We start from the raw sequence: 18,826 nt of genomic DNA, 5'->3' as shown, positions 1-18,826 counted from the left end.
GCTTTATTTTTTTCTTTTTTCTTTTTTTAATTAAAACTATGCATGTATTGTATTTAAAACAAAAACAAAAAATTGTGTAAAAGAATGAAGGATGAGAAATTCTTCAAAAATATATACATATATAAAGGAAGAAGAAGAAAGAAAGAAAATGTATAGGAGTATCTAAAACGCAGAAAAATAAGGTTTTGTTTGAAAAGTGTTTTCGAAAACAATTCTAAAAATAATTTTTTTGAAAATTGTTCTCTGATATTTTATAGAACAAGTCTATTTAGGAATTGAAATGTTTTTAACTTGTTTTCTATATTTTTAAATATTTCTTATAAAACCAACTTTTATTTGTAGTGCTTTATTTTCAATCATTCTCCATATTTCTATAATTATTTTTCAAAACAACCCTTGAAAAATAAGTGAAAACAACTAAAATATGTTATCAAAAAACTTTTTTTTTCCCTTAAAAACAGAAAACTGTTTTTGCAAAAAGCTTCCAAACATACCCCAATCTTATGTTCTTTTGTTCTGTTTTCAAGGAAAAAAAAAAAAGGTTTCCAAACATACCCCAATCTTTTATTCTTTAAGAACAAAAAATATGGTGCTTTTTTAATAACATATTTTAGTTGTTTTCACTTTTTTTTTTAGGGTTGTTTTGATAAATAATTATAGAAATATGGAGAATGATCGAAAATAAAGCATTACAAATAAAAGTTGGTTTTAAAAAAAATATTTAAAAATATAGAAAACAAGTTAAAAACGTTTCAAGTTCCCAAACTAACTTTTTTTTTCTACAAAAAATTGTAAAACAATTTTCAAAAACTATTTTTCGTAACTCTTTTCAAAAACACTTCCTAAATATTCTCCCACAATTCAATCACCAATCTCCTTGTATCCTAAAACTTATCACATTCCTTCCTATTAAGTTACTCACAAGCCCAGGAAGTAAACTAGGCCATCCTTTCTAATGAAACCAATCTATATAATAGCTTCAAAGCAAGGGTAGTTGGGACAATGGAAAAACAGATAACCAGAATGCCCAATCCCCAAGCACAAGCACAACATACTAACTAAAAGCTTGGTAGATTCTAGTTGGCTCGAGGAGATCATTGGTATTTTACCTTCTTACTAGCCTTCAAGCAAAAAGAGACCCAAATCTTTTGAATTTTAGGGTTCTAGTTAGGTTAACCTAGGGACAAAGGAGGAGGATTAACCATAGTTGTTAACATGTAAAACATATCATATATCCTTTTTTGTTTTTGGTGTTGTGGATCATATATCATTTATCATAGGTTTTTTATATATTGAAAATTAAAGAGAAAAAATATGCATGCATGTACATGTATATTGAAAATATAAACTATAGAACAATATGTAATTAGTTTTATGAAAGTTAATAGGATTTAAAGATTTTCAACTATATCACCATATGAAAACATTGAATACTAGAATTTTTAAAAAAAATTAATTTAACAAAATATGAATTTAATGTAGAGATTCACACTCATCACAAAAATAAACTTTTTAAATTTTTAGATAAAGTTTTAGTTCCAAATTTTACAAAGTATATGTACATATATGTGTTGACATATATGTCTTTATATGTCATCTTTAAACCTCCAACTTTTATATTCTCAAAACTAATATATTAAAAAAAAAGGCTTTTATACATCAATTACCATCATTTTCAATATTAAAATTCAAATCATTCAAATAAAATTCTATAATATTCATTCAAAGAATAAATTCATTTAGCTTCCAACATAACCTTTGAAAAAAAGAATGTAGCTTTTCATATAAGCCTATTTTACCTTTCTATCCCTTTTATGATCAATTTCTAATCTTACCATACATTTTAAACAATTAATATAATAATTCTTTTAACAGGAAATTTTTTAATTTGATTTTTCTTAAAAATTATGAAAAATAATTAAAGGTGTATGCATTGTTGTATCATTAGATCTCATATTGTATTGTGTGTCATAAGCTCTACTTAAGATATGATACAAGTATTTAGGTAATTTTGCAGTATTTTAGGTTCTCAAAAGTTAACATAAGTTGTTGAAATTTGAGTTTCATTTAGTATTTAACAAGCTTTTTGTTGAAATTTTCTCCTTAAAAGAAATTTGTATATTTCTAAAATTTTGATTTGGCAAAATGTCTTTTTTATTTTTTTTTTAGTTTTAAAAAAAGTTTCTATATTCGTGTCCTTTTTAGAATCTAAAAGTCTTCTTTATTAGAAGTTTCTAAAAGTTTTTATAATGTTAAGTTTTTAGTTCAAAAATATAGTTTCTATTTCCTATTTAGTTCCAATTTGGGAAGATTTAGGAGTGATAAGATCATAAGAGTCCTAATGAGTTACTATATAGATTAGGTTTTTTACTTGGTTTTATTGAGTTTTTAAGGTTTTCTAAAGCCTATAATAAGGCTACTTATTGTGAAATGAAATTGATGATGAATAATACTAAGTTGTTTTGCATGTTTTTGCAAGTTTCAATGGTGAGACTCCATTACTTCTCTTCTAAATAAGACTCTTAGAAGGCTTTAATGAAACTCCAAGGTTTCCTGTCTTTTCCATATTTTTGTTCTGGTTCCATACTTTATTTTTTTTTCCCCCTACTGCCATAATTCTGGTTCATTGTTTCTCTCCTTAATCCTAAAAGATTGAAGCCCTAGCACAACTTATTTGATTGTAGAAAACTATCCTAGGGTTATTCTACTTCATACTTGCATCAGAATTTTAAACATTAGCAGATAGGAGGTTGCAGATATGCACCAAATAGAAAAAGCTTGAGAATAAGCTTAATGTTGTGAATACACTTAAAAACATGGTGCCATCTGCAGCTTGAAGGTGAGCTACTCTCACAGTATCTCTACCAACTTGAAAACCACCCTCAACTATATTCCTCAGCCCTGGTTATCAATCTCACAAGTATGCCTATTGCAAGAGTGAACAAGAAGAATTAAAGAGAGGCACTTTGACAAGGCCTTCTAGAGGTGCCAAACCAGCATTTTATTTTCTCATTAACAACTTCAAAAAAATTTTAAAATGATGTACTTCGTTAAATGCACCTCCACTGGGCCATTTTAATTTTTAATATTTAAGGAACTGGACTTTTAATGTAGGCAAAATTTCTAGTACCTAGATGAAATTTCAACAGAAATTATGACTTCAATAATTATTTCAATTCCATTACAACAAAAATTAGAATTTGAAGAAAAGCACAGAATCATAGTATATCAGAAATCAGTATAAGGGACATATATAGAATGGAAAATATGGCAAAAATCTGAAAAATGTTAGCGTAATAGCAGTTGAAAGAAATACGCTACTTCTTGCCCCTTTTCACAGTTTTCTTTTATTTTTTTTCCAAATATTGGTTAAATGTCTAATATTATAATTTTTGGAGAAACTGTAAATACAACTGTTACTATAGCTTCCCACTAAAATTCAAAACTTCAAAGATGTATACAGAATTTGAATGAAGTTTCACATTGCAATACATAGATGTACTTAGAAGATACATTCTCAAGAAAGACTCCTATAACAATAATGTGCTTGAAAAAACCTGGAAGATATTGTCTTGAAACCATATTAGTAGACAAGTAATGTCAAGGTTTCTTAAAAGAGGAAAGACGACAAAAAAGGGAAAGATGGCACCAAGTGGTAAATAATTGCATCTACACTCAAACCACTCTTATTTTAAATGATTACTGTCCTGTCAGATGTGCCAGAGAGAAAAGCTTGAAGGCAATTTTTTTTTTTTTAAAAAAAGAAAAAAACAGTTGACTAGGTCTAGCTCTAAGACACAGTTTTCTTAAATTGAAAAATAAGTAAACATTTGTAGCTATATGCTAAAGCCAAGAGAAAATAAATAGATCATCCACCACCTGAACCAGACAATGATCATAATTATGACAAGGATGCTAATAAGATAAACTTTAGGATTTTTGTATGCAAGTAAACCATAACAAGAACGAACAAATGCTAAATTTCATGGATAACAAACCTTGAAAACCAAGTATCAAGAACATCTGGTTCCTGATAAATTTCCACATCTTTTCCATACTTCTCTTGAGCCTTCTCAAGAGCTTCGTTGGCATTCCTAGCAACTATATATTCTTCTTCACAGTCTTTTCCAACAATATACCAAACTGGTATGCGATGTCCCCACCATAGTTGTCTGCTTATACACCAATCCTTAATATTTGATAGCCAGTGATTATAAATCTGTAATTGAAGCAAACCCATGCAATGTTCAGTATGAGTGGGATACTATTCTGAAGAAGCAACTAAGGGTAGACTAATTTATTGATAACCAATCATATGAAGGTAGTTGAGTTGATGGTTAAAGGTATCTTTACATGAGTTCAAAAAGCATCCGCATGGTGTAGATTAAAATGACCAAAAAAGGAGGTCATAGAGCAGGGGCAGAGCCAAAAATTTAACCCAGAGACGACACCCTTCAATAATAGTAAAAGTATAGAATGATTGATAAAATAGAAATGATTAATAATGCTTATATTCAATAATTTATCACCAATGAGTCTTTTCAGTTATGCATTTATCTTCATTGAATTACATAATTACTTTTAAAATATATATTAAGACATGTCAAAAAATTTTCTATAAAAAATTAAAAGAATATTAATTATTTTCAATTATGAAAAGAAGACAAAGGATCCGCATTTGGCCAACAAGGAATTGGACACTTTGTTGGTAAAAATTTGTTATACTACCAATTTTCCTAAAAGCTTAAGCTTGTAGGATTTTGTTGGCCAATTCTTAGGAATCTGATTGTGAGCCTAGTCAATGAAATGATTTTCTATTAATTGTATTTGTTTCTTCCCCCCTTTTTTCTTGGTAGGTGAACTTGATCCATGATTTATGAGAAAGATTGTAGGATGACAAGTTGTAAGAGTAACTTTACTATTGGTAATTGTGTAAAAATAGGATGTACAAATTGTATTCTAATCCAATACAATTTATATGCTCCCTTTGTTATGCTCATAAGGAGTCTATTGATCATATGCTCTTGCATTGTGAGAAGGCAAGGGTGTTGTGGGAGCTTTTGTTCTCTATTTTCAGGGTGCATTGGGTGATCCATTCTACAGTTACAGAGACCCTTTTAGGGTGGCATGACTTTTTTGTTGGAAGAAAGCAGAAAAAAGTTTGGAGAATAGCACCTTTATGTCTTTTTTTGGACAATATGGAAGAGAGAAATAGAAGATATTTCAAGAAAGTGGAGCTCTTTGTTCAAAGGCTGAAATTCTTGTTTTGTGCAACTTGTTATCTTGGTCTAATTTGTTTATAGAAAATACAACTCTGTTTTTAGTTGATTTTATTGATTGGTTGGGGTCGAATTGAGGGAGGGAGTGTTTTTGTTTTCCCTATCCTTTTTTGTGCTCTTTGGGGCCAATGTATACACCATATGTACTTTGGTGTGCCCCTTTTGGTGCTTTCATATTAATACTATTGCCATTTACTTATAAAAAAAAATGAAACAGAATTTGTTTCAGTATTTTTGTCTTATAATATTGTTTTCCTTTTTGGGGATTTTCCCTTTTTTCCCCTCCCAAAATACTGGAATGGAAAGCATTCAGGTGACACTCATCCATGTATTACAATCATGCAATTCTAAGCAGGTCACCATTCCACTAGCTAGAAGCTGCTGAAAGTACAGAGTTGATTACAGCACCAAATAATAAAGAGAAGAAACAGAAGAAGTTCAAATCCACCTGAAGGAGTCATATGCTGCTGAATAAAAAGATAATTAATCATAAATACCTTCTCAAATCTTTCAGGCATAATGGTTAATTCTCCTCTTTCAACTGCTTGAAGAGCCTTCTCAGCTAATGGCTCCATAGTTACAAACCACTGCTTACTCACTAGAGGCTCTATTACCTAATTAGAAGGGGGGAAAAACGTGAGAAGAAATTCCTTGTAAAAGAGCATTATCCACCAATATTTAACTCTCAAATTTGGAAGAACATAAGAGAAAAGCAATGTAAACGCACTTCTCCACCACGCTGGGATCTGGGAACTCGTAATGTGTGAGGCTCCTTTTTAACAGCCAAACCTGTCTCCTCAAGATCTAACCACAGTTTCTTCCGTGCCTCAAACCGATCAAGGCCACTGATATTGCAAGTGCCATTACACACATTAAACAGAAGCAAAACACTTCTTTTGAATAAAACAAGCATTTAACAACCCCATGAAATTATTCCATAACATTACCAGTACAGTCCAGCAACCTCATTAAGTGTCCCATCCTTATTCATTACATTAAGGATTGGGAGACCAAGTTTTCTAGCAAGAAGGTAGTCGTTATGATCATGACCAGGGCTTATCTTCAGCACACCAGTTCCAAAGTCTTTATCAACATACTGCAACATTGGCAGTTTAGAAAATCTCTAGCAATCAGGTTGTCCATCTTCAATTGTTTGAAATGGATTTAAGGAATAACAAATTGAAAAGAAAAGGCAAAACAAAGATGCAAACTGAAAAAATTAAGAAATTGTAATACATTTAACTTTGAGGGACTATCTACCCTTAGAAACAATCAAGGAATCTGAAAGTGAGGATAGGTTTTGAAAGCACAATAAATCAACAGTCTAGAACTTATACCAATTTGAACTACTACTGATGTAGTGAAAGGCAATATACTGACAGTGTGAAATTCTATTTTGTTTAACAGATCATCTAGTTTTTTTCTATTATTTGAAACCAGACTTTGAATGCAATCCAGCATCTTTATTGTATAGAATACAATAGTAATAAATTAAATAATGATAGATCTAATTCTTTTCTTTCATTAAAAGAAAAGGGATGAAATTAATTTGATGGATTTAAATTTACTCTTTGCTCTATCAATTGTGAAATGTTTTTCTAGAATGCCAATAAGTATGTTATATCTTGTATTAAAATATGTTCAATTTCCAAAACATCTTCATGGAACAAAGCACCACCGAGCCTGCAAAACAAGAGCTATATGAAAATTTTATTTTTCTATTAGATAGTTGAAGATGGCACTAAAATTTGTTTTTGGGAGGATACTTGGTTTGGTGATCAATCTCTCAAGTATCAATTTCCAAATCTTTTCAGATTTATAAGGTTAAGAAATGTGTCTATTTTCAGCTATAGAACCGTCCTCTACCTATCAATCTCGGACTTTCAATTCTTGTTGAAACCTTTCTGACCTTTTTTTTTTTTTTATAAATAAACGCACAGATAATATATATATATATATATATATATATATATGAAGAGGAGGAAAGGGTGCCTGAAGGCTGACCCAAAGCATACGAGGGTATATAAAAGGCACCAAAAGGCAAGAACAAAAAGAAAAGGGGATACAAAAAATCACCAACCCTCATCTAGAACCCAACCAATCAAAAAGTTGATTAAAGGTAGAGGTCCTTCATCTATAACACCCTTTAACCAACTTTGTTTCATTTGCTAATCTTTCTGCATCTCATAGAGTGTTTGTTACCAAACATAATTTCATTGACATACCCAAAACTATTCCAAGAGACATTAAGGGATGAGAATTGGAGGAATGCAATGTAAGAGGAGATGAGTGCCTTAGAAAAAAAATCATATCCAGGAAATTGTGGATCTTCCTATTAGGAATAAAAACAAGTTTGGTGTAAGTGGATATTTATAATAAAATATAAGGCAAATGGGACACTTAAGAGATATAATGCAAGAATGGTAGTTAAGGATATATTCAAACTTATTGGATAGATTACCAAGAAACCATTTCTATAGTGGCAAAGATAAATACTATTCATATATAGTTATCCCTTGCTACTAACTTTGATTGACCCTTGCATCAATTCGATGTAAAGAATCCATTTCTCCATGGGAATTTAGAGAATGAGGTTTATATGGAGATATAACCTTGTCTAGAAGAAAATTTCAAGTGGAAGAAGGTCTCTCAATTGAAGAAGGCCTTCTATAGGCTTAAACAATCCCCTAGAGCTTTCTTTGGAAGGTTTGCAAAGGCAATGAAGAATATGAATTATATTTAGAACCAAGGTGATCATACTAGGGAGATTAGATGTGAAATTTAAGACCCAAAAGGACTGAAATACTTTTTTGGGATTGAAGTTGCTTAGTCAAAGGAGGGATTTTTTATTGCACGGCAAAAGTATATTTTAGATCTCCTTAGAAAAACCAAACTCTTGGGGTGCAAGTAGGCAAATACATCCATTGAGGTTGGTCACAAACTTGATTAAGTGCTGAGTCCTCTAGTTGAGAGATAGAGGTATGAAGATAGGTAAGTTAATTTACCTATCACATATTGTTAGTGTGGTGAGTGAGGTACACAGGGAGGCGGTTACTCGGACACTAGATACTTGAAGTCAACTCCTAACAATGGGATTTTGTTTCAAAAAGAGGGAGGAATACACTTAAGGTTTATACAAATGTTGATTGGGAATGATCAGTCACTGACAAGAGGTCAAAATCTAGCTACCGTATTTTCTTAGTGGGGAATTTGATAACTTTAAGATACAGTTTATGATTGCTGTCAAGTGCTACAGCAGAATTTCAAGCCATGGTGCATGGAATATGTGATCTTCTCTAGATAAAAACTATTATCAATGATCTTAAAGTAAGTTGGGAAGGTCTTATGAAGCTCTACGGTAACAAGAAGTTGGCTATCAGTATAGCTCACAATCCAGTTCAATATGACCAAACTTAGCATGTTGAAATTGATCGCCATTTCATCAAGGAGAAGCATGATAATGAATTAGTAACTACCCCCTATATATCCTCAGATAAGACAATTGACCAATATACTGACGACCAAGGGAATTGTAGCTTAACTATGGCATTTAATCAACAACTTGAGGGGGAGTTTGGTGCAATGATTTTTTTCTTTTTTTTTATCTCTACAGTTGATTTATTTTCTATAATTAGGACTGATTTATTTCTTATAATTGGTGGTTGATTTAGTGGAATAATTTTAGGCTTATAATAGAGTAGTTTCTTTGTTTTCTCACTACAAACATTATGAATAGATTGTAAATATATTCAGTGAATAGACAAATATTATTTCAATATCATTATGTTTTTCAATATGTAACCAATTTCATGAATGATAATAGGATTTAAAGAGTTAAAACATGTTATATCACATGAAAACATTGAAACTAGAGTTCTAAAACGTTCGATTTAACAAAATATGAATTTAATGCATAGGTTCATCACAAAATCCACAAAAATATATATATATATTTTTTAATTTTTAAACATGAATTTTAGTTTCGATTATAACTAGTTATATGTAATTATATGTTTTTTTGATAGGTAAGTAAAGATAGTATTAAACGGAAAACAAGAATGTATACGTACGCATATGTTGGCAATTGTCATCTCCAAAGTTCACACATTTCAAATTTGTCATCATTCCTTTCTTATCGAAAAAAAAAATCCAAAATAACAAAAAGGTATATTATGTAAAGGTTCTTATTTGCCAACCACCATCATTTTCAACATCACCATTCAAATCATTCAAATGAAGATTCCTTAATATCCATTGCACGAATGAATTTACTTAACTTCCAACATCTCATGTGTGCCTTTAACAACAAGAATGAAACTTTTCATGTAGGATTATTTTACATCTTTTTTATTTTTTATTTTTTTATTTATTTTTATAATCAATTTCTAACCTTACCATACATTTTAAACAATTAATATAATAACTCTTTTAAGAAAAAACCTTCAAATTTGATTTTTTTAAAAAATTATAAAAAATAGTTAAAAGTGTATGTATCATCATATCATGTATTGTATATGTATTATAAGAGATGCTTAAGATAAGATACAGACTACAATACATATCAATTTCCTTTCGAAAAATGTACCATATCTTACATCATATCGCATAATGTAAGTTTTTAAAAACTATGGTTCCAAGGCATCCCTCAAAATTGGAAACTCTATGCCATTGAAGTCCTCAATAATTTCTTTTCCAAAACTTCCACAAGTTTTTTCTACATTCATAATTTTTTCATAGCCTCAACTTATATATGAATTAGCCCATCCAAAATGCTTGAGAGGGCCATTTCCCATATCTTGATACTTCAACTCATAAATAGATTCTCATTACAATTTCATGTTTCTAAACATCATGTTATATACATTGTGATGTGCTTTATCCACCAATGCTTATAAGCTTCAGGAAAAATTAGCATTGTATTCACAACAAAACAACAATATAAAATAACATAATTACTAAGAACAATGGTATTCAGATGCCTTTACCCTGTCAGAAATAATAGGAACATGACGGCCAAATGTCATTGGCACAATTGCCATCCTACCAATATACCTAGAATAGCGATCATCCTGCACAAAGATGATCAAATTTAAGGAAACGTTTCACATAAAAACTGCTATCACTCTCATGCAAGAATTTATAGGTTAAATATGACATCAGGAATTCCTTCACATAAAAACTGTCGTCATTCTTGTTAAAGTATTTTATATGAACTAGCAAGAATATAAACACCTAGTGGAATACAAAGAGTCAAAATTCTGAGCTAATGATGTCAAGCATAGTTTAAAATCTGTTTGAGCAGCCATTCCTGTTTTTGCACAAGAACCAGTACAAGACTGATCTAGCGTCTAATTTCAGATCAACCATAATGCAATATATGGAATGAGAATCAGAGGAATTTACATATATCTATAATTCTTTCTTCCATGTAACAAAAAACAACAAAAAAAGAAAAAAAATCAAAGTCTTGAACAAAGGAAGGAGATTTCTCGTTCTCCATTCCACTCATCTTCTCAATAAAACAAAAAGGTATATCAGACAAAAATGAGCCAAAACAGAACATAATTCACACTTTTTGCTGAAAAAAAGCTTAACAGGAAAGGATGATTAGAACATTTTCATTATTCCCTAATAATAGGTGCAGAGTTCAGATATGTGAGAAAGTCAACCCTACTTACATTTTCCAGTATAGTTGCAAGAAGAAAGGTGTTTCAGTTTCACTGCATACCCATTCATACAAGAACCTTTCTCCATGTTCAAAACAGAGGACGGTATTTTCCCCATGTTCAAAGTCAAGCCTACTTACATTTTGCAATCTAGTTGCAAGAAGAAAGGTGTTTTAGTTTCACTGCATGCCCATTCGTACAAGAACCTATCCCCATGTTCAAAATGGATCTCGGATTTTCTAAATCTCATTCTATTTTAGAAGCATTAATTTTTATTTTTTATTTTTTATTTTTTTTATCAGAAACAAACAAATGTACTAATTAAGAAAGAATAAAACATAAGAAGGATGAGAAATCCACCCCATGATATACAGACTTGATAAAAAAGACTTGAAGAAACCTACACTATACAAGGAAGGCTAGGCAAAAGGTACAAAAAAGTCTATACAAGTATAACATCTCCTAACCCTGTACACCCAACCCTTGGGTGTACATATCGATAGCCATCTAAGTTGAATTATACTCGAAGGATAAGGTTTAAAAACGTTTGTACAGTAAACCCCAAAAGAAACATAGAAATGAAGCAAATCCCACATCATCTCTAGCATCTTCCAAGTGTCCTTGAAAATCTTAGCGTTCCTTCCTCTCCACACAATCCACAACAAAGAGAGACACATGATCCTCCAAAAAGTCTTGCCCTCTAATAGAGTTCCCAAAACACTTGAAAGAAATCACTATCATATCGCGAATACTACCTAGCTAAACCCGCGTCATTCCAGCCTATAATAATATCTTATGCCACAATCCCAAAGTAATCGGACAATGAAAGAAAAGATGATCAATCATCTCTCTACTCTGACATAGGATGCACCGGTCAGGACTAAGGGCATTGAAAGGCCTTCTCAACTATAGTATGTCATTAGTATTTACCCTCTTATATGCCACTAACCAGGCAAAGGCCATGACCTTAGAGGGGACTCTTGATTTCCACAAAAAAATAATTGGGTAGAAAGGAACAAAATATGAGAAATTGGATAAGGCTAAAAGAATTTTTTTTACTAAAAATACTCCTAAGGAGGACGATACCCAAGTTTTCACATTTGGAACAAAAGAAGTTAAATGTACATGGGAAAGTAAAGACATTAGTCTTTTAAGATCCTCAATCTCCACATCAGTTAGATTCTAGTGGAAGATAAGATCCCAATATGGCTGAAATGGAAAGGTTTTTAGTTGTGGTGACTTTGGAAAGTCTTGGAAATTGTAAGCATAAAGGTTGGTTCCCCCACCACAAATCTTTCCAAAAATGAATTCTGGTCCCATAACTCACCACAAAGCGAGAGTGTGCAGAAAAAACTTCGTGAATATATGCAATGGCCTTCCAAGGGTAACGATTTAACCATTTGACTATATTGTTAGCGTCTCATTCATTAGGATGTATCCTATAAAGACTCAAGATAACCTAACGCCAAAGGCAAAAACTTTCCTTAGGGTATCTCCAAAGCCACTTCCCTAATAAAGCTTGGTTCCTCAGAGTAATTTTCCAAAACCCTAGCCCACCAAACTCCTTAGGCCTACACACTATGTCCCAACTAACCAAATGATCCCTTTTACCCTCCCTAGAACCCAACCATGGAAAATATCTTTGTATTTTTTCAATCCTAAAAGTTATTGAACTTGGAATCTTGAAAAGAGATAAAAAGTAGCTCAGGATGTCTGACAAACAAGATTGAATTAGGGTAATTCCACCTCCTAAGGACAAAAAAAGTTTTTTTTCCATCCATGCAACCTTCTAGAGACTCCATCCAACACTAGATCCCAAAAGGAAATCGATTTTGGATTTCCCCCGAAAGGAAGACCCAAATACATTAAAGGCCACTCAAAGACTACATAATCTAGCAAAAAAGCCAACCTCGCGGTTTGATCTTGACTAATGTTGATTCCAAAAAGAGTGTTCTTATTTAGATTAATCCTTAGCCCTAACAGATGCCCAAACACCAACAGAATTAGCTTAAGAGATTGTAGATCTTTCAAGGAAGCTCTAGAAAAAAAGATAGTATCGTCAGCAAATTGCAAAAAGAAACCCCTCAAATAAACCTCTTTCCTCTGCTCTCACTACCAACCTACTTAAAACTTCGACCACAATGGTAAAGAGAAAAGGGGAAAGAGGATCTCCTTGTCTTAAGCCTCTGTATGCCTTAACCCAACCTTTGGTGTTTCCATTCACTAAGATTGCAAAAATCATCGACGATAAACATCCCCTCATCCAGGACCTCCATCTTGAACTGAACCCTTTTCTTTCAAGTATATGGTCCATTTCAGAAGCATTAATAACAATGTTTAAAAATGGACAATTACAATGAAAGGCAAGGTAGATAGCACATAGATGGACAAATGTCCCTCCATTTAATCTTTTACTCTTAATGATACCCTTGGCCTACCAACCTAGCCTTATTCTTCACTATGGTACACGATGGACAATTACAATGCAAAGCAAGATGGACAAGATATAAATCAACAAATGTCTCTCCATTTAATCTTTCACTCTTGAGTAATAGACTTGGGCTACTAACCTAGCCTTATTCTTCCCTATGAAACCATTCTCATATTGTTTGTTCCTAAATATTCATTTGGTACCAATGACATTAGTGTTTTTACGCCTATAAACTACGTACCACACATCATTCATAACAAATTGATTTAGCTAATGATACGATAATCATGATTCATCTCTCAAAGCCACCTCTACATTTTTAGGCTCTAGTTGGGAGATATGACACAACTATCCAATTTCAAGAACTTTAATTTCAATTCTTAGAGATCATTGGATCAGCTAGATTAAAAACATTTGGAATGGATGATTTTTTAGTACACTTGATTTATGTTTTTTAACATCCACAATTTTGTATCATCTTCAAGAGTTCCCAATTTTGTGTCATCTTTAATCTTACTATGGACCTCCAAACTTGGCTGATTTCAAGCTCTAAAAGACATCATTGTTGGTACTAACAAAGTAACAATAACTTCTACATCTACGACTTGATCATGACAAGGTAAGGGTCCCAAGTCATCTATGACTACATTGGTAGGTCTCTAAAACTACTTTGTTGCTGGGATTGTCAACACTATAGGTTTTTCTTTTAGGAGAATGACCTAGAAAACTACCTAAATGGACAGTCAAATTTACCCAAGTGTTCACTATCCCCTAGGATGTAGCACCTACCATATTAGATAGTGAATGGAGTGTATCATTGATCTTTCTAGAGGCTTAAAATGCCCCATTGGAGGAGACGAAGATGGCTAACTAGGAAATGTGTAGTTTAGGCTAAGAGGGGAACCTTTTGTTCTTAGAGTTTGTTTAGGACTTTCTCCCTCAATAAGGCCCTATGGCTTTTTTTTTATTTGGTATTCCATAAGGTTATCTAGTCTAGGTTTGGTGCATTAAATGAGTTCTTTTACTGTAGTGTTTCCTTTTGAAGGATCTCTCATCCTTTCTCATACATCCATTTTCTCCTTTATTATAATTCTCTTTTTTCCCTTAAAAATACAAAACAGTTCATCCTTTGAATCTACCCACTAATGTAGTAAAAATAAATGTTAAAATAAGAAAAAGAAGACCAACGACTAATCAAAATCCTATGTTTGAAAATAAAAATTAATAAGCGAAAATCCCAGGGAAAACATGTGAAAAAGTGACTATATCCTGCAACCAAAAGCAGAAAATGGTTCAAAGAATTTCATGGGCATAATAGATGCAAAACTTCTTTCAACTGGTGTACATATTTATCTCCTAACCAGATGTGTTGCATAAACAAGTTAACAGACCTGAGGATGTACTGCAATGGCGGTATCTCCAAATAAAGTCTCCGGGCGTGTTGTAGCTATTGTCAAATAGTCACTCCTTCATTCAAAAGAAACACCACAATAACAATGGTCATCAGTAACCAAACTATGTAAGGCTGCATGACATAGATGTAATTTGAAATTTAGTGGAATACATGTCTTAAAATGTTGACTAAAATGCCAAAAAAAAAATTAGTTGATCAATTGAAGATTATGTTTATTTAAGCATATTAAAAAGGAAAAGACTCAAGGTTGTGATATGTATGAAAATTACTTGTATTTTCTCTAGGTGATCCATCTCATGCACTGTTTAGCTGTCAATATGACAAGAAACAAAATAAAGCTTTGGATATCAAAACTTTGGAGAGTATGTTGGATGGGCTTGATGTGGGTGTCAGGTCCGAGTATGTATCTAAATGTCTGATACTTCACATCTACAAATTGTAGGATATCAGGACTTGGATAAAGGATCTCAAAAAAGAGTATGGAAATTTGGATATGACATAACAAAAGGGAAAAAATGAAAATTTAATAAGAAATCAATCAAAAGAAAAGATATCTTTAATAAGAACTATCCTTCCTTTCTCTTTCATCTCAAATCTTTTTTTTTTCCTTACTCCTAAATATCACCATAAAAATTCATTTAACAACAAACTCTCCTTTCTTTCAATATAATTATTACCTAAGGAAGTTTAAAATAAATAAATCAAAACTAGACAGCTACACCTGAAGCAAAATAGGAGACTTGAACAAGGATCTAACACCCACACTCATCATGTTATGCTAATATGGGTGCATTGAATGGAGTTGGAGAATCCAAATATCATAGTTTGGAAACAAAAAGCTGGTAACAAAGTTCTAAATGTTATTTCCTTGGTTGACCTTTGTTTGCAGGAGAGAACTTCAAGATATGTTTTTCTTTTTCCTTTTTTTTATAAGAAACAGCAATGCATTAAATTGAAATAGTAATTAAGAAGTATAATAGAAGGATGAGGAATCCTCCCACAAACGAGAGCTAAACATACTTAATACCAAAAGCAAAAAGTCATTTGGTAATTACAAAAAAGCAACCTCTCCTTACTAACCCATGCCCTTGGAGCTACACACCGCTAACCAATCTAGTTGAACCACATTAAGAGGAATGCCCTTAAAAGTTGTGGTACAAGATGCCCAAAAAGAAGCAAGGAAGTGAATGGTATTCCATAAAACCTCTTAATTCCTTGTCTTGTCCTAAAAAATCCTAGCATTTCTTTCCTGCCACACAACCCAAATTAAAGCGATACAAAGGATTTACCACAATACTAGACCTCTCTTGGATCTTCTCAATCCCTTATAATTAATGGTCATCATGTCACAAATGCTTCTCAAGGGAACTCAATCCATCTTGGCTATTTGAAATAATTTGTGTCATAGCCCCATCGTCAAAGGACAATGTAAGAAAAGATGATCTATTGATTCTCTATACTCCATACACAACTTACAGATATCAAGACTAAGAGCTTTATAGGGTCTTCTCAACTATAGCATGTTATTAGTATTTACCTTCTTGTGTACCACTAACCAAACAAATGACTTAACCTTAAAAGGGACTTGAGATTTCCAAACAAAATTAGTAGGGAAAGTAGGAGATGAATAAAAAAGGTGGGACAAGACTAAAAAGAAAGACTTAACTGTAAATAACCATTAAGAAGATAAAAACCAAGTTCTCACATCTAGAATAGATGGGGTTAAGTGCAAACAAGTAAGAGAAGACATGAGGCTTTCTAATTCTTCTATTTCGGAATTGGAAAGGTTCTGATGGAAATTAAACCCAAGAATTGAAGAGATAGGAAGATTTTTAGCTGTGACTATTCTGAAAAATCCTGGAAATTGGGAGCCTAAAGGTTGGTCCCCCCACAAAACAAATTCTCTCCCCGTCTCCCACCATAAACTGAGTGTACCTAGTAAAATCTTGAAAAACCTATGCAATAGCCTTCTAAGGGCAACGATGTGACCACCTGACTATAGTGTTGGCATCCCATCTATCAGTATGTGTCTCATATATGCTTAGAGTGACCTAATGCCGCAAAGCAGAACTTTCCCTAAGAAACCTTCACAACCATTTTCTTAAAAGAGCACGATTCCTTAGAGAAATCTTCCCAAGCCCCAATCCCCCTTCCACCTTTGGCTTACACACTAAATCTCAACTAATAAGATGGTCTCTCTTGCATTCCCCAACACCTAACCAAAGAAAGTCTCTTTACAATTTCTCAATTTCTCCAACCACTATAGTGGGAATCTTGAACAAGGATAGAAAGCAGCTAGGAATATGAGAAAGGCACGAGTGGATGAGAGTTATCCTTCTACCTAATGATAAATAAGTCTTTTTCCATCCATCTAATCTTCGCGAGATTCTCTCAATCACTGGATCCCAAAAAACACAAGCCTTTGGGTTCCCCCTCAAGGGAAGACCCACATAGGGAATAGGCCAATTAGAAGTCTTGCAATCAAGTGAAAATACCAACCTAATGAGATAATCCTGATCGAGGTTGATGCTACATGGGCCCTAGAAAAGAAAATGGTGTCATCTGCAAATTGCAAATGGGACACTCTTGTTCTATTCCTACCTACACTAAAGCCCTCCAACAGACTTCTCTCCTTTGCTCTCAACATCATCCTACTTAACACGTCAGTTGCGATAGTAAAAAGAAAAGGGGACAGAGGATCTCCTTGTCTCAATCCTCTAGTTGCTTTGACCCACCCTTTGGCATTAGCATTCACTAGGACTACAAAAGTTACCAAGGACAAGCAACCTCTCATCCAAGTCTTCCATCTAGGACTAAATTCCTTCCTCTCCAATACATGATCCAAAAATCCTAATCCACGTGATCATATACCTTTTCAAAACCAATTTTGAAAACCACTTCTTCCTCTCCTAAGTGTCTTTTCTCATCCATTATCTCATTGGCTATCAGAACCGCATCCAAAATCTCCTTCCCTTGAACAAAAGCTCCTTGAGTAGTATGGATAGTTTCATGGAGTATATCTCTTAATCACCCTTATAAGACTTTGGTTATTATCTTGTACAGACATGTGATCACGCTAATATGTCTAAATTCTGAAATTTTTTTTGGGCGCTAGAGCTATGCAGGTGGCATTAATGCTTTGATTGATTATCCCGCTCCTGTGAAACTCTACAAACACCCTCACTAAGTCCTCCTTGATCACATCCCAACATTCTTGAAACAAAGTAATGGTAAAACCATCAGGCCTTGGTGCCTTATTATCCCTATCTAACTGAAAAATGACTTTACAAATCTCTTCTTCGGTAAAAGGGATGTCCAACCTAGAAGCACTCTCTGTTGAGATGGGGGACCAATCTAAGCATTCTACCCTCTAAGACTATCCAGGGGGCTTGTATAAAGCTTTTTAAAAAAAATGCAATATCTCCTCTGAGATACTATAAATATTATCCAACACTATTCCCCTTTCGTTCTCCAAGATCTTGATAAATTTCATATTTCGTTTACCATTAGCCACCTTGTGAAAAAACTTTGAATTGCAGTCCCCTTCTCTTACCCATTTCACCCTAGCTTTTTGTCTCCAATGTACATCTTCCCTCAACGATAGTTCCTCCAACTCCCCTTTTCTCAAAGTCCTTTGTGTTGAAAGCTCATGAGAAAGATTCCCTTCTTGCTCAATAGCATCAATGTTAACAATATCATTAAGGATGCTCTTTTTCCTTTCCTTTAGCTCTCCAAATGATTCTTTATTCCTTTCTTTCGATTTGGACTTAACAAATTATAGCTTCCTCATGAACTTATGTCCTTCCCACCCATCACCCTAAAAAACTCTCCACCAACTACTAAAGCAATCTTTGAACTTTGGGTGTCGCAACCACATGATCTCAAATCTAAATCCCCACTTGAACGGATTGGTGTCTAAAACAATCGGGCAATGCTCCAAGGCCTGTCTAGAAAGAACTTCAAGACTTTAAGGAAAATTTTACTCCAACTCATTTGAGTATAGAAACCAGTCCAATCTCTTACACACTAGGGAATC

At 33.0% G+C, this 18,826-nt stretch overlaps 1 protein-coding gene across 2 annotated transcripts in view; it reads right to left on the bottom strand.

Annotated features, from left to right (window-relative positions):
* Positions 1-18,826, bottom strand: part of LOC117930769 (valine--tRNA ligase, chloroplastic/mitochondrial 2) — a 50,856-nt gene that overhangs the window by 15,672 nt on the left and 16,358 nt on the right. For both annotated transcript variants that reach the window (XM_034851477.1, XM_034851478.1), the window contains exons 10-15: positions 14,768-14,843; positions 10,265-10,348; positions 6,227-6,375; positions 6,007-6,124; positions 5,777-5,893; positions 3,999-4,219 (exon numbers count right to left, since the gene is read on the bottom strand). In XM_034851477.1, the coding sequence (XP_034707368.1) occupies positions 3,999-4,219; positions 5,777-5,893; positions 6,007-6,124; positions 6,227-6,375; positions 10,265-10,348; positions 14,768-14,843 (765 nt within the window). The remainder of the gene's footprint in view (positions 1-3,998; positions 4,220-5,776; positions 5,894-6,006; positions 6,125-6,226; positions 6,376-10,264; positions 10,349-14,767; positions 14,844-18,826) is intronic.

The sequence above is a fragment of the Vitis riparia genome, chromosome 14, assembly GCF_004353265.1.
Source record: "Vitis riparia cultivar Riparia Gloire de Montpellier isolate 1030 chromosome 14, EGFV_Vit.rip_1.0, whole genome shotgun sequence".
NCBI lineage: Eukaryota > Viridiplantae > Streptophyta > Magnoliopsida > Vitales > Vitaceae > Vitis > Vitis riparia.
This window is presented reverse-complemented; position numbering and strand designations above follow the sequence as displayed.